This window comes from Podarcis bocagei, assembly GCF_964188305.1.
Source record: "Podarcis bocagei genome assembly, chromosome: 18".
NCBI classification, from domain to species: domain Eukaryota; kingdom Metazoa; phylum Chordata; class Lepidosauria; order Squamata; family Lacertidae; genus Podarcis; species Podarcis bocagei.
In genome coordinates, this window is record NC_138144.1 from 10,600,381 (window position 1) to 10,617,284 (window position 16,904).

At 51.1% G+C, this 16,904-nt stretch overlaps 1 protein-coding gene across 1 annotated transcript in view; it reads left to right on the forward strand.

Moving 5' to 3' along the window:
• WDR18 (WD repeat domain 18) overlaps window positions 1-10,462 on the forward strand; it is a 39,429-nt gene extending 28,967 nt beyond the window's left edge. Inside the window, exons 9-10 of the mRNA XM_081177894.1 lie at window positions 8,080-8,148; window positions 9,174-10,462. Coding sequence (XP_081034020.1) covers window positions 8,080-8,148; window positions 9,174-9,305 — 201 coding nt within the window. The 3' untranslated portion in view covers window positions 9,306-10,462. The remainder of the gene's footprint in view (window positions 1-8,079; window positions 8,149-9,173) is intronic.
• Window positions 10,463-16,904: the final 6,442 nt, after the last annotated feature.

Here is a 16,904-nt window from a genome sequence, read left to right on the forward strand (position 1 = left end):
GATTCTTGGCTAGAGATGCTCGCGGGAGATCTTGCAGGATCTCAGACAGTCCTGGGAGATCTCGCAAGCCCATGCCAGAACTGGCACGTGGAGAGGGCCTTGTCCCCCACCCCCAGCAAGACAGGAGGCTTAAAAGGACTTCTGTCTTGCTTGCATTTAATAATAATAGTAATAGTAATAATAGTAGTAATGATAATAATAATAATATGCAGCCCATCTGGCTGGGTTGCCCCAGCCACTCTCAGTGGCTTCCAACACATATAAAAACATTAAAAACATAAAAAACTTCCACATATAGGGTTGCCTTCAGATGTCTTCTAAAAGTTGTATACAGTGGTACCTTGGGTTACAGACGCTTCAGGTTACAGACTCCGCTAACCCAGAAATAGTACCTCGGGTTAAGAACTTTGCTTCAGGGTGAGAGGCCCCATTAGCTAAAGTGGTACCTCAGGTTAAGAACAGTTTCAGGTTAAGAACGGACCTCCAGAACGAATTAAGTTCTTAACCCGAGGTACCACTATAGTTATTTGTCTCCTTGACAGCTGCTGGGAGGTCGTTCCACAGGGAGGGCGCCACCACTGAGAAGGCCCTCTGCCTGGTTCCCTCGCAGGGAGGGAACCACCCTCAGAGCTGGACCTCTGTGTCTGGACTGAACGATGGGGGTCTACAGGGCTGAGTTTGTCTTTCTCTTGCAGTTTGTAATTGCTTTCTCTGATTACACAGCAGACCAAATAAAGACATGTTTTATAGCAGGAGAGGGGGAGAGAGAAGGGAGGGAAGTGGGACCCAGGCGTGGTGGGCGAAGGGAACACACCTCTGAGCTCTGCATGCCTGTGTGCCAAGCCTCCTTCCCCTTCCGATGCAGCAGGAGCAGGTGGCTGTTCCCTGCTGGAAGAGGCGATGCAGATCTGAGAGAGGCAGGGCTGAATGTTCTGGTACAATTATCCCTCAGGGAAAGGAACAGGTTGGCAGGAGAGAGAGAGGGAGTGTATTATAATCCTCTTGTTGGGCACTGAGGCAGTAATAAGCTGGAACGTCTCCACCGCACCTTGGCATCTCGGCATAAATTAACTTCCAGTGTTGGGGAGGCCAGCAAGATCCCGGCCAGCTCAGCCTCCTGTCCCCACAGTGGCCAAACAGTTGCGCCAAAGGGAAGCCCACCCGCAAGAGCCCTCTTCCTTCCCGTCGTTTCCAGCACCTGAGATTCAGAAGCATTGCTGCCTCTGACCGTAGAGGCTGAGCATAACCACCCCGCCTCGTAGCCCTTCATAGCCCATTCCTCCACCATGCATTTGTCCAATTCACTTTTAAGCCATCTGGGTTGCTGGCCATCACCACTTCCTGTGGGAAGGAGTTCCGCAGTTTAACGAAGGGTTTTGTTTTATCTGCCTTGAATCTTCCAACCGGGCCTTCCTTGTGTCAGCAGCTTAGATCTGAAGTGCCTCAAGGACTGCCCGATTCCTTCTGCCCTGCCTTGATCAAAGAGACCTTCTGGTGTGGCACTCTTGTTGCTGTCAGACAGCTGGTCTCTCAGCATCCCTCCTTCCCTCTTTGAGACTTGGGTTTCACAAGAGCTGGGCCTCTGCTCCGATCCAGGAGGTTCTCCTTTCTGCCTGGGACTCTTCTCTTGGGTTCATGCAGGTGGCTTTGAGTGGAGACCAGGTGACCTCAGGGACACTAGAGGTGGACAGGGGGCGGGGAGACGGTCCCTCTACCCGCTGGCAAGCTTTCCGGGGACACCTGGCTGCCTGACTGCAGGGAAGCGGGGGGTGGCTTTGCTCTCATGTCCCCCACAACGTCATAAAATCTCAGCCTCCCCACTCAAACCTGCCAACACCCCTTTGCCAGGAACGCATTTCGCTTTCCCAGCAAGGGGTTGCGTCCGATGCCCTCTCGCAGCCGCTCCAAGGAGAGGGAGAACGAGGGAAGCCAGCGTTTCATCCGCCTTGCCTGTTAACCATCGCTCACTACGGAGGCATTTTCTCCTCTCCTGCCTGTCTCCTCTCCCCCCAAAACACAAAGGGTGCTTTGATGTGTTATCTCTCCTGCCTGTCATTTTTCCCTCTCCACCCGCGAGACTGATGGGGCCGTCTTCTTTGATGGATTAGCTCCTTGCAAAGGGAGGCCTCGCGCCCGCTCCTCTCCCCTGGCACCACACTGCTTGTCCTTTTCTTCTTCTGAGTTTCCTTGAGCTGCGGCGGGCAAAGTGTCCGGCCGCCCACCCCAAGGCTCTCGCCAGGTATCTCATCTAGCGTTCTTGTAACAGATTCCCAGGAGCGTCCACTGTCAGCCCTGCTCCTTTCCTCTGCAACGTTGACAGCGGCCCCAAACCTCCAAGGTGCGATGTCTCTTGTTCACACAGCAAGAGGAAAGATGTTTCCGAACCAGGAAAGGGGGTTGTTCAGGTTGGATTGGTTTGGGAAACTTCAGCTCCCCCTCATCTTGGGGAGTCCGGCAGAATCCTGACAGCAGAACAAGATTCTAGCCCTCATGACTGCTTGGGGGAGGGTGGGAGACTGAAAACTTGTGAGAACACATCAGAAGAGTCCTGCAGGGTCAGACCAGTCAGGGCTCATCTAGTCCGGCTTCCTGTTTCTTACAGCAGTGTTTGAAATTAGTCCGGCTCCAGGTGCATTTTGCACCTGGCTATCGGCCACTTGCAACCAAGTGAAAATTCCTGGGTGCCAGGATGTCGCCTGACATCACCATCTGGAGGTGCATGCCTGGGCATCCTTGGACCTGGCCTGTTTTCACACACTAATACGCCATCCTGTAGAATTCTGTCTGTTGTATTTTATCTGCACAATCAGGATGAATTTCAGCAGCCAAAAGCTTTTTCAGTGCAGCCTGAGCAAGAGCAGTGAGCAACGTTATAGTGAATTGTTGTCACTTGTCTTGGCTTCCCCCACTGCCCTGCTGAGAGTTGTGAATGCCTATGTTATGAATGGTCTGTGTCACTAGGAAGAAAAAGAGGTCGGAATGGGCTGATACATATGTAGACTGTCCCTGGATCAAGTGACTTTTCTTCTTTGCTTTCTCAAAGCTCTTAACCCAGCCAGGGGCGTAGGAAGGGGTGTGTGGTGGGGGTGGTCTGCCCCGGGTGTGATCCCAGAGGCAGGTGACAAAATCCCCCCTGGGTGGATTGCGCCACTGCACCGCGATGGGCTCCCCGCCGAAGGATCACACCTCCCCCGGGTGCACGACATGTGCACCGCTCCAGGTGCCGGAATGGCTAGCTCCACCACGGAACCCAAGTTTGTCCCCTGAACTAGCCAGATGTTTAACTGAGAATCAATCAGAGTCAGTCCCTCATTTGGAAAATAAGACTTAAGAACTGTCTTGCCCCCAAATGGCATCTAGAGGTTCTGTTTTGGCAACTGCAACCTTGGTTTAAGGAGTCGTTTAGTGCCTGGCTTGTGTATCTGACTTTCTGACACTGCAGACCATCTCCTCCTTCTGGGAAGAGGACCTGAGTGTCATAGTGGAGGGAGAACAGAGCCATTGGACCTAGTAGGATTAATTTTGGTCAGTTCTCTTTTCAGAGCCATCTGTAAGAACCCATGAAGGGGCAAAGGAGAGCCCTTAGTTCCAGCATCCTTTTCTCACGCGGCCGACCAGGTGCTTATGGGAAACCAGAAAGCAGGACACAAGCTGCTGGAGTCCAGAAGCATCACTGCTTCTGTTCGTGGGGCTAACTGCTTCTGATGCAGAATTTTTTGAGACGGTGGTTGCATTCTGAAAAGCCATTGGCACCAGTTGTGCAGAACCACCTCGCTTGTCGCTCCTGAATTGAGGGTTCTTTCGCTCGTTTTTGAGGCTGTGCTTTTGTCCCCGGTTTGTTTTAAAACATAGCTGCTTTTTTTTTAAATACCACCCTCTGACGGAAACATTTTCCAGGGCGGTTTTACCACAGACCGTAAAACAGCAATAAAAAAAGCAGCACAGTTCAATAAAAAGCAGAACCCAGCGTTGACAGAAAATAAATAAATCAGAGGTTGAAAACCTGGGAAAATGAGAAACGTATCTGCTTGGCATCAGAAAGACACGAAGGCAGGGAAGTTTTAAACGGATGATGTTTTGTTGTGTTTTTAATATTTTGTTGAGAGCCGCTCAGAGTGGTTGGGGCAACCCAGCCAGATGGGTGGGGTATAATTAATGAAATCACTATTACCATGTGGTGTCAGACAACCATATGTCAGGAGTGCTCTGATGGGGTTTCCTGCTTGGCAGGGGGTTGGACTCGATGGCCCTTGTGGTCTCTTCCAACTCTATGATTCTATGATTCTAGGTGAGAGAGAGAGAGAGAGAGATCATTTCCTCCACAAGTAGGGGGAGCAGCTGAAAAGACCCTCCCATGTTTGCCACCCACCTCGTCCAAGGCAGCCTGGGCAGGCGGACTTAAGAAAGGACTCCACATTCTATGGATTCCATTTGTATTTTTTGAAGTGCCTATCTTGTTGCAGTATGGAAAGCTTTAATGAAAATCTCAAGACAACATGGGCAGGTGTCTGGGGCAAGTGGGGGGGGGGAGTGACTGATAGCCACATCATCTTGAGGTCTGGGGGACTTCAGATTTCCAGGGGCTGAAATTGCCTACCCCCAGGTCACAGGAGGATCTTTCACTAGGCTTCCCATAGGGTCATCTGGTCGGCCGCTGTGAGAACAGGCTGCTGAAGCAAACTTTGTGAGGAATGGTTGAAGGAGGTAGGTATGTTTAGTCTGGAGACAGAGGAGATATGAGAGCCAGCTTCACATATCTAAAGGGCTGGCACATGGAAGAGCTGTTCAGCAGTGGAAGGGTCTCCCTCGGGAGATGGTGGACTCTCCTTCCTTGGAGGTTTTTAAGCAGAGGTTGGATGGTCATCTGTCATGGACGCTTGAGCAGAGATTCCTGCATTGCAGGGGGTTGGGCTGGATGACCCTCACGGTCCCTTACAACTCTATGATTCTGTGACTAGATGGGCCACTGGCCTGACCTTTATGATGTCCTTGAAGGTGAAGAAGGACCTAGAGGGGCAGAGAGAGAGAAGCAAGAGTTTCTGTAACCTTTGAAAAAGGACGCTGCTCCCTTGCTATAAAATAAAATAGATTGCTGTGAAGGTCCTCTCGCTGCGTGTTTTGTGTGCGTTGAGAGAGGGAGAGAAACCCCAATAACATAATGTCTTCCTTTTGCAGACAGTAATAATCTAGAGATGATAGGGGGGAGGCTGGAATGAGAGTGCCAGAGCCGGGCTCTGCGGATCCCCTCCGTCCTGCGCGCAGGATAAAGATCTCCTCTATCTCCCATTATCGGCTGTGTGTCTGCTCCGAAATTAGAACAGAGAGTCTCGGGCTGCGTGTCTGGAGTTCACGATGAGCTGCTGCTGAGGCTCGAGGTGGGGGGGGGAGGTTTTTCCTTTCCCACTTTTGACAGGAGGCAGGTTTTCAGGCACTTCTGCAAGGTGGCAGAGCGGCAGAGCAGCTGCCTTGCACACTGAAGGTCCCGAGTTCGCATCTCCAGAGAGGGCTGAGCTAGACAGCTTGATGGTTTAGCTCCGTATAAGGCACCTTCCTCGTTAGATCAGCTCTTTGCTTGGAATCATGAGGACCAGAATCTTGCATTATTTGGAAGGAAAGGACCACAGCTCTCTGACAGACCACCTGTCCCTGGTCCAGCTCCCCACTAATGTCATGGCCAGGTGGGGCCTGAAACCTTGGCGAGCCGCTGCCAGTCTGTGTGGACAATACTGAGGTTGTTGAGGTGTGGTCAGGGAAGGAGCCCTGTGTCGTCAGGCTGGGTAGTGAAAGGCCTCGCGTAGCTAGTAATTTCTTCTGGCTTTGTTGCTTGGGGAGACTCCTGTGAGCCAGAGGGCGACGCTCCTTGGTCCCTGCACCCAGGGGTCCCTGCCCCCAATTCCGACGCTTCTCTTTCAGCGTGCAGCAGCGCAGAGACCCAAAATGGCTCTCTGGGCACAGAGTGCTGAGCTTTGGCATGCCAAATGGCAACGCTGCCTCGAACCGCAAAGGTGTCTGGGACTGTTTGGAGGCAGAGGAATGAGGGGGTCTCAACTGGGGGAACCCCAAGGAAGGAAGGCTCAGAGCCCAGGGAGTGGTGGTGGGACAAGAGGGAGTGGTCAGAGGGAGTAGCCTGGGGGGAGGAGGTAACAGGGAGAGGTCACAGGGCTTAGTGAGCAGGGAGAGTCTGTGGCAGAGGGAAGTCCAGGCAGAAACTGAAGCAGGAGAGGAGGGAGGCCAGGAGGCAGAGGGGAAGTCTGGCTGGTAAAGAGTCACAGAAGTCTCCCCCTCCTCCTGCAAAAAGCTCATCTCCCTGCTGGTCTCCCAGAACCAGGAGAGGCATGAAAAGGGCAGAGGAGAGATTGGCTGCATGCAGGCCCAGTCTCCGATTGCTTGGGGAAAACCCTGGAGAGGAGGGGACTTAGGCAGCTGTAGGGAGGCAGGGACTTTCAATCTCAGCAACTGCTTCATGGGGGCAAGACCTACCAGAGATGATTTGCTGCGCTCATTGGGCCTGGCGTTCCTGTGCAGATCCTGGTTTTGCTAATAAAGACTTGACTGCAAGTCACTCGGTGTGATTTACTGCTGCTCTCTCCTGTCGAAAGGCATGTTCCAACCTTGCTCCCTCCAGCGGCCTGCCTTGTCACTCCTCTCTCATGGCCGGCCAGCTGATCATATCAGTCCTCTCTCTCTCTGATGGATGCCTTCTCAAAAAAAAAGCCTCTCGAGCAATCGTTTTGTCCCCTGTTATCACTGTTGGTGCGGTGTGATCCTCTTCATTTAAAAGAATTCCAAGGCTGGCAGAGCTTCTCCAGATCTCTTTGTGAGAGATTATCCCTTTAGCTTCTTCCTTAGCTGCGGAAACTCTTTATCAGGGAGCCCTTGAAATTCTTTGGCTTCCCTCCCCGCCATTATGCTTGAATATAGCTTTTGCTCCTAGGGTGTGGCTCTTAAGCCGACAGCTTGCCTATGGCATCAGCTCCACCGAAGCAGAAACCTGGGACACACCTCAGTCCTAGGCTCAATCCCCAGCATCTCCCTGGAGGGCTGCTGCCAGCCCATGCTGGGAATATTGAGCTAGGTGGCCCCAACAGTCTGACTTGTATGTATTTAAAATAGCTGTGTAGGAACCATGAGGGCTATATGCTTAGTTTTGTGTAAAGCAGTTTCTTGTATCCTCTGGGTGGGGGTTAAGGATTTTTTTATTTCATGCTGCAGTGTGTGTGTGTGTGTTTGATATAGCAAAAAGAACATAGCAACAGATAAAAAATTAAACATGGAAAACAAAGCTATAGAACGGGTGCAGTTGCACATTGGTTGAAATAACAGAAGTCTATGAGTGCAGTCATACCTCGGGTTACAGACGCTTCAGGTTGTGTGTTTTTGGGTTGCGCACCGCGCCGAACTCAGAAGTACCGGAACGGGTTACTTCTGGGTTTTGCCACATGCACAGAAGTGTGGATCGCAGCCCGCGCGTGCGCAGACACGGCACTGTGGGTTGCAAACGCTGCTGGTTGCAAACGTGCCTCCCGCACGGATCACGTTCGCAACCCGAGCGTCCACTGTATAGGATATAGGCATTACCTGGTTATCAAGTCTAGTGGGGACAGCTTGGGTAGCTCTGTTGGTTGGAGCATGGTGCTGACAAGGCCAGGCTTGCAGGTTCAATCCCTGCAAGGGACAGCTGCAAATTCCTGCCTTGAGGGGGTGGGACTAGGTTATTCTCAGGGTCCTTTCCAACTCTGCAATTCCATGCCAGATTTGCCGGGCTTGTAGCAAGGGTCTCGAAAATGATGGTCCTTCTCTCTGTGTATGTAATAAAGGAATGCCAAATCATACAAAAAGTGCATGGGTGTTCTGGTCAAAATCTCAAATTACGCACAATTTCCTCCCATTTTCCAGAGCGGTGGGTGCCCAGCGCCCTATGTATGATTTGTCAGCTGTTTCCAATTGGGTTGCAATTACTGTTTGAGCTGCTCAGACCATCTGTAAGACTGGTTCTTTTGACAATATGTCTACACAATGGCATTTTCAAAAATATCCTTGGCTCATATATTGAGCCCTCTGTTCTTCTGTCTCCCACAGGGATCCGGAGAAAGCAACCTGGAGAAAAAAGAGCGTCTGTACTCGCAGATGTGTGCGACAAGAGAAAAGGTGAGGCTCTCTGTCCCTGCAACAGGCAAATTTTGAGTTTTGAGAGGCTTGATCTTGACACATTGCATTCTTTATTTTTTCTTGACCAAATCAGATTTATTGCTAGTTAAGTCAGCCATCGTGCCATTCGCATACACAGACAATAAAAACAAGGAAGGTGTATAAGGCGCACTAAAATACCATTAGCATTTTGCTTTGCAGTAAAGTTTTGGCAATTTTTTTTAACAGCAGGCCAGTGATTCCTACACTGTGCACTGCGGCAGGTAATCCTTCACTTTGCTCCCCTTGAAAAGCTGAAATTGAAAAATAAAAACCTTGAGAAATAAAAGCCTAATGCCAGGCGGCAAGACGTGCTTTTTGAAAAAAGAACCGTGAAAAATCAGATTGGGCCTCTGGTGGAAGCAGTGAGGGGAACCATTGAATCTTAAGAGTTGGAAGGGACCCCTGAGGTTCATCTAGCCCAACCCCCAGCTAAAGTGTCCCTGACAGATGGCCACCCAACCTCTCCTTTAAACCTCCAAGGAAGGAGAGGCCACAACCTCCCGAGGGAGACGGTTCCACTGTCAAGCTGGTTGTGTCGACCCCAAAGCAACTCTCCAAAGCGACTTCATCTCTCCCATCTTAAAAACCGGGAGGGGGGAAAAGGGTCAGGCAAGCCTCTGGCAGGGGAAGAGAGTCACCACTTCCATATTGGATGCAGCTATCTTAAGGGTTTGCATGGGCAAAAGCTGTGTTGGCAGAAGCTCGTGGCAGCAGGAGTCGCAGTGCCCTCCGGATGGATGCCATCCCAGGATGGAGTGCCTCTTCTGAATAGAGCCATTCCTCAAATTCTGCCTGGTGGGAGACAGGTTTTCTCCACCTTTTACCAGGGATGGAGGTCACTGTGGCCCTCACACCATCCGCCTTCTTTGCCACTGAGTTCAGGGTCCCAGGACGGGCAAAGGCAGCGCCCTGAGCCACTACTCTGATCCTTCCTCCGCTTCTCCACTCCCCATTTAGTTTTCAACCCCCTTTTTCCCTTGCAGAACTTGATGGGCGACCAGGAGCAGCTGAAGATCCAAGTGACTCAGCTGGAGGAAGAAGTGGGCACCTTGCGCAAGATCAACAAAGGCCTCTTCGACTTCTCCAGCCGCCTCATCATGAAGCAGGGAAAATAGCGGGGCGGGGGGACGGGACCTGCTCCTCCGAGCCCAGCCTGGTGGCAGCAGAGTGCTGCCCCCCTTGGGACAAGAACCTGGCGGCAGCCACACACAGCGCCTGGATTGCCAAAGCTTCTTCCCTGGTCAGAGGGGCAGGAACGATGTTCATACCCTTGCCCACTGGCAGGACCAGACTTCACACATCCAGAAATGGGGGGGGGGGGGGCAGAGATGGTGTAAGTCAGGATGGTTCGAACAGGACGTTGCAGAAAGACATGGCCGTTCCCCCTTCCTGCTCCTCTTCCTCAAACAAACCAACGGGCCCTTTCTGCATCCTCTCGTTTTGCAAAGGATTCTGGGCTGCGCCATACGACCTGTTGCTGCTCCACCGCTGCCTTTGCCGCCAGGGATTGATGATCAGTAGTACGCCTGCTTCCTTTGGGGGGGCATGCAGGTGGCTTTTGGGGGTTCACCAGCCATTCTGGCATTTCGCAGGCAGATCTCCTGGCCACTGTCAGTCCAGGAGGAGAACGGTCCAAAGCCGTTGTCAGCAAAGAGGCCTCAATTCCTTTTAACACTGTGTTTTTGAGAGCGACAGAGAGGCCCCCCTTGGAAGTGGGGGAGAGGAGAGAGTCTTGTGTTTCATCGTTCCACAGGCTGCAGAAATGAGGCATTGGATTCTGGGCTGGGTAAACCTCTCCGGGTGAGTTGTGCTTCTCAACGGTTCTCTCCCCTCATTAAAAACGTGCACAAATCTCCCAAGCGCTCCCTGCTTTATGAAAGCTAGCCATTCAGGGGTTATGCACCCCCATGCTATTTTTACATGCAGGGAGAGATTTATTTATTTACATTCTATTGAGCCTGCGCAAATTAGACCTTCCTGCCATTGAACTGAACCACACAAATTCACGCAGCTCCATCATGCACGGTGCGCCAGATCGTATCCTTAACCCTCCTCTTGTTGGTCAGGACACGCAGCTCCGTATCCCAAGCTGCTTTTTGTACTCTGGTGAATCTGCTTCTCCTTCCTGTCCTCTCTCTTCCCCTACAACCCTTGTCCTTCTTAATTTTACATCCTTTAAAAGAAATACCTCTGATTCCATGTCAGAACAAATCCTTTTCCTTTTATTTCTTGTTTTTTGTACTTTTTTAAAATAAAGGACTGTTTACTGAAATTGCATTTTGGTGGAGTGTTTAGACAGAAAACGATTTAAGAGGCAACAGGATTGAAGCATAGAAAATTACGCATGGAGAAAGTTGACTAGGCAAAGGGTTTTGCCCCCCCCCCCAACACTAGAACTCGAGGACATTCAAAGAAGCCGAATGCTGAAGACTCCTCTTGCCCTTAGTCATCACAGCTAAATGGAACCTCCAAATTCAGGGGCAGCCTACCCCTGAATTCATCTGTTGCCCTGATACCCTGCCCATGGCCAACAGCAGGACCCAACTGGCCTTTGGAGGCATTTGCTTCCTCCTTCGGCAGAGGGCAAACAGCCATGGTTGGTGGCCGTTGGCACTTCTCTGCAAGGAGGATTCCCTGCTTGCCTCTGGGTCTTTGCAGGGGGCGCATCGCTCAGTACACAGAATCTGAGAATTGTAGTTTGAAAGGGTCCCCAGCAGTCTCATCGGCAATGCAGGAATCTCAGCTACGGCATCCATGACAGAGGGCCACCCAACCTCTGCTTAGAAACCTCCAAGGAAGATGTGGCTTCGCAAGCTGATCTGCGGATCTCGGGTGCTGCTTTCCCTACTGCACAACGGGAGCTGCTTGTGCACGTCCCATTCGATCTCGTCTCTCGGCCCCTGGAGCTGATTGCTCTCATCCTGGCTTCCTGGAGGGGCCTTTGCTTCTCTGAGCACAGGGTGGGACCAGCAGCTTCCTCCTCGAGCAGATCGGCGCCTTGGGATGCAGAGATCACTTTCTGGTTGTCGTTCCTCCCTGAAGACCCCGTTGTTTCTGCAGCAGCGCCAGGCAGAGGCTGCCATTTTTATACCCGGCTGTTCAGCCTCTAAGCCAGCTGTTCCTGGACTTTTCTCCAGGTGGCCGCCATCCCCCTTGGTTCCATAAACTCATCTCCATTGCCCCCTGCCCTGGAAAATGCAACTGCAGTTTGCATGGCACACTAAGAGAACAGCGCAATGAAATTCAAAGTGTTGGCGATTAATGGCACACATAATACAAAACCTAGTTAAAACTAATTCTACGGAATGGGTGAAATTGATTCAGTGGTGGCCCAGTAATTTGCAACTCCAGTGCACCCCTATGGAAAATGGTGGGGGGTGAAGGCAAAAAACCTATTCGCAAACCGTTACTCTGTGGAACTCGCTGCCAGGAGGTGGGATTGCTACTTGCTTAAGGTAACTTTAACATGTGGGATGCACATTAAGAGCAAAAGATGCTCTTAATCATGGGTTCATGGGGTAAAAGATTTGCATTGCAGGGGGTTGGACTAGATGACACTGAAATCACTTCCAACGATTCTGTGGGAGGAGGGAGAAGCATTTTATCATCCTCTGAGGCCCTTTTCCATGTGCTGCTTCCATGAGAGGTCCAGAGGGTGGCAAGACAAGCAGGGCCTTCTCTGCAGTGGCTCCCTGTCTATGGAATGCTCTCCCCAGGGAGGTTTGCCTGGAGCCTTCATTATGCACCTTTAGGCGCCAGGCAAAAATGTTCCTTTTTAGCCAGGCCTTTGGCTGATTTAAATGTGTTGTGGAAGGGGAGATTGCTTGTTCCTTTCTGCTCTTATTTGTGTGTGTGTGTGTGTTTTCTGTTTTTTATACCATTATTTTATGTTGTGAACCACCCTCAGGTCTATGGGTATAGGGTGGTATACTAATTTAATCAATAATGATAATATTGCCTGCTATAACCCATAACGGTGTTTTTAATGCAGCCTCCATGTCCCAACGCAGTCTACCCCAGAAGGAGGAACAGCCATTACAAGGGGCAGGGGTGGCCACTAATGTGGATGGGTTTAAAATAGAATTATAGAATTGTATAGAATTATAGAACTGTAGGGACGCGGGTGGCGCTGTGGGTTAAACCACAGAGCCTAGGACTTGCTGATCAGAAGGTCAGCGGTTCGAATCCCCGTGACGGGGTGAGCTGCCATTGCTCAGTCCCTGCTCCTGCCAACCTAGCAGTTCAAAAGCACGTCAAAGTTCAAGTAGATAAATAGGTACCACTCCAGCGGGAAGGTAAACGGCGTTTCCGTGCGCTGCTCTGGTTCGCCGGAAGCGGCTTAGTCATGCTGCCCACATGACCCGGAAGCTGTACGCCGGCTCCCTCGGCCAATAAAGCGAGATGAGCGCCGCAACCCCAGAGTCGGCCACGACTGGACCTAATGGTCAGGGGTACCTTTACCTTTTTATAGAACTGTAATGTCGGAAGGGGCCATGGGGGTCATCTAGTCCAACCCCCTGCAATGCAGGAATCTTTTGCCCAACTTGGGGCTCGAACCCACAACCCTGAGATTAAGAGCATCTTTTGCAAGAGTCTGATTTCATCCACACACAGAGCTTCTGAATCCCAGTTTCTGGAAACCATAAAAGGGGAGAGGGCTTGAATCCTGCTTGGGGGAATATCTCTGGTGCCCCTGTGAGAAGGCCGGTGTGAGAAGACGGTGCTGGACTAGACGGGCTGCTAGCCTGACTCAGCTACCAGGTTCTTCTTCTGTCCTTGTGGAACCTCCAGGTCACAGGCAGTCTATCTGGATTCCTAACTTCTTCCTGGTATTTTGCCACTGGAGGAACAGGATGGGGCTGTTGGCTCTCCTTAAGTTCTTCTCTTTTTAAAGCATTTTCCCCCTTGAAGCAGGAGCGGGAGACCCAGCAGTGGGGAGAACCCATTTTGATTTAAAGTGTGGCTTAATAACCCAGAGTGTCTGGACCGACTGCCCATCTCGCATGCCAGTAGGCTTAGATAATAGTGCTTTTAGCTTAATCAGTGCCTGCTCCCCTCGTTCCAACAAGGAGCTGAGGGTTGTTTTATGTTTTCAGGAGGAATGCATATTTTGATCCGTTCCCGACCTCGCAAATTAAAGAGTTTTTAACGGGGCCCGTCAGCCAGATAGGTTTATTCCGCTGTCCCCAGAGCACCCCGGACTGAATTTTTTTCTTAAAAAACAAGCGAACTATTCAAGCTACTGAGGCAGTGATGCTTTCAAATAGCAGTTGCTAGAAATTGCAGGAAAGGAGGTAATGCTGTTGCACTGAGGCTCTGCTTGTGGGTTTCCTGCTTGGCCACTGCGAAGACAAGGTGCAGGGTGGGCCCCTTGGGGGTCTGATCCAGCCACTTCTGACATCCTAATAGACAAATTTGTGTCTGGTAAGACTATTCTTGGCTACTAGCCAGGACGGCGATGCTCTTGCCTCCACGGTCGGAGGCCGTGATGCCACACCCTCCAACATTTCTCCGATGAAAATAGGGACGTCCTAAGGGAAAGCGGGACATTACCGGGGTCAAATCAGAAACCGGGACGGCTTCTGTAAATCCAGGTCTGTACCTGGAAACTAGGGACACTTGGGGGGTCTCAGATGCTGACTCCTGAGCCCTGCATCTGCAGCTGATGGTAGGTACCTACAGGACCGCCTCTCCTGGTATGTCCCACGGAGGACCTTACGGTCTTCAAACAAAAACATCTTGGAGGTCCTGGGCCACAGGGAGGTTAGGCTGCCTCAACCAGAGCCAGGGCTTTTTCAGCCGTGGCCCAGATCTGGTGGAACACTCTGTCCCAAGAGACCAGGGCCCTGCGGGACTTGACATCTTCCTGCAGGGCCTGCAAGACAGAGCTGTTCCACCAGGCCTTTGGCCAAGGCACAGTCTGACCCCCTCCTTTGGTGATCCTCACAAAACTCTAGCCCAATGGTTGCCATTAATTTGAATCTGAACTGATTTTAGAATGTACAGTCATACCTCAGGATAAATATGCTTCAGGATAAGTATTTTTGGGTTGCGCTTCGCGGCAACCCGGAAGTTACTTCCGAGTTTCACCGCCCACGCATGCACAGACGGTCAAAATGACGTCACGCACATGCACGGAAGTACGCGACCCGCGCATGCGCAGATGCACAGTCGCGTCTTACGTTCTATTCAGGATGCGAACGGGACTCTGGAATGGATCCCGTTCAATCCCGAGGTACCACTGTAATTGACAGTGATTTTATGTAAACTGTGCTATTTTTACTGTTGTTAGCCACTCTGAGCCCGGTTTTGGCTGGGGAGGGTGGGATATAAATAAAATATTATTATTTTTAATAATAATAATATCTGAATATCTCCTACAGTTTATTTATTGTGTTCATATGCCCCCTTTTCTCCAGGGCGTGCAAGGTCGTGTACATTCTTCTCCCTCCTTCATTTGATCCCCACAACAAACGTGAGGTGGGTTATGCCAAGAGGTGGTGACTGGCCCAAGGCCACGCCTAGGGAGCTTCCTGGACAAGTGGGAGGATTTGAACCCTGCTCTCTCCCCCGAGCCAAATGCTCTAACCACTAACCACTGTGCCACGCTGTCTCCCAAGCAAGAGCCTCTGCTTGCATGTTTGGGGGGCAGGAGTCAGCAGCACTATTAGATCAGGGTGGCTGGCGAATTGCTGCCGCCCACACCCCAAACTGGCAATCTCCATCCTTTTCTCTCCTCGGGAATAAGGGGCCTCATCTATCTCACTTTAGCCTGTCGGGGCACCAGAAATGAAAAATTGGCTTGCCAGCAGTGGGGTTGGAATGGTCCTTGCCAACGGTGGGCTTTCCTGCCAGGTCACTCTTGGGTCTTCCATCTCCCCTCTGATTCTAGATAAAACCTGGCCCCTGGGACACCATCTCCCCACAACCCCCACGGCCTTTCAAATGGGGGTTTGGGGAACAGGCCTGCCTTCCTTGTATCTCGTGCACCTGCCTTGGCCATCGATCTAGTTAATTAACTGTCGGCCGTTGAGCAGATAAACTATCCATCCTGGGAATTTGCTTAATTGCTTATTTGGCCTTGTTGCTAATATATGGGTTTTTTTGTGTGTGTTAAGGAAAACTCTCCCTCTGTGCTATTCTTCCAAAAAGACTATGTTCCTCCTTTCCCCTCCCACTGGATTCGGTCGCCAAAACTGCTGCCTTCTCAGCCTTGCAAAGAGAGGCTGGTTCTTCGTCCTTCTTGAGTAGCTCAGTTGGTTACGGCATGGTGCTGATCTTGTCAACGGCTGCAGGTTCAGTCCTTTAAGAAGGATGTTGACAAGCTGGGATGTGGGCCCAGGAGGGCGACCAAAGCCAAGCCTTATGAGGAGCGCTTGAAGGAGCCGGGGATGTTTAGCCTGGAAAAGAGGAAACCGATAGCCATCTTCAAATATATGAAGGGCTGTCACAGAGAACATGGAGCAAGCTTGTTTTCTCTTGCCGTGGAGGGCAGGACTCGAACCCATGGCTTCAAGTTACAAGAAAGGAGATTCCAACTAACAGTGGAATGGGCTCCCTTGGCAGATGATGGGCTCTCCTTTCCTGGAGGCTTTTAAGCAGAGGTTGGATGGCCATCTGTCATGGATGCTTTAGCTGAGACCCCTGCATTGCAGGGGGTTGGACTGGATGACCCTTGGGTGGCCCATTCCATGATTCTAGATCCCCTGATCTGAGAAGAGGCCTTCTTTGCTTTCAGGAGGAAAGCCTTTTCTGAACAGAGGCATGACTCCACCTCTGGAAAGTTTCTCCTCTGATCAGGGATGAGGAACAAGTCCTCTTAAAGATGCTGCTAGATTCCATCTCCCAACCCTAACCATTGGTCTTGCTGGCTGGCCAGGGCTGCTGGAAGTGGAGTCCGAGAACATCCAGAGAGGGCCACAGGCTCCCACATCTCTCTTTCCAGCTAAGACACATCCATTCTCACCTTGGTGTCTGGGGAGCCCTTTGCAGATAAAAGGCTAAATTGAAAGAAGCTCATCGTCTCGCCGGGCACGTTAATTCTCCAAACGGCAGTCGATTTCTGCTCCTTGCATTGATTTGTTTACATAAGCAGAAGACCTTTCGGCAATTCTTTTGGAAGCGGGGAGCGGCGGGGCGAGAGGATCCCACAGCCAAGGTTGTATGTGCTCATAGAATCCTAAGAGCTGGGAGGGATCTCAAAGTTGTCACCCAAGGCTGACTCGCTGCCAATGCGCAAGGTCTGCAGATACCTTTTGGGTAGGCCGTCTGGATCAACCTGCACTTTTGGAAACAAAAATCTGCCCTTTTTCCCTTATGGGGTATCCAAGAGCCCATATAGAGTCCTTACGTAGGTTCCCTATTGGTAGGAGAAAAGAACAGAGGCCAACCAGAGAATATTGAGAAGCAAAGCAGCTTGTAAGCCTGATCTTTATTGATCTGTTGCAACAGGGTGCTCCCCTCACAGGCAGGAGAGGAGGAGGACCCCGAACCAAGGTGCGCCCGCCCTTATATAGACATTTTATATTGCCCCCCCTGGAGTCCAATACCACCCCCAGAAACATCATGCATACATCACAGAAGGGGTGTAACCCAAGACCACCACCCCAGATACATCATACCTACATCACAGAAAGGGCGGTCTACAACAGAAATCTGAGTGCATTGTTTACCTCCTGTCTGGCAGGTTACCTATTAATGCTCACTTAACTGGA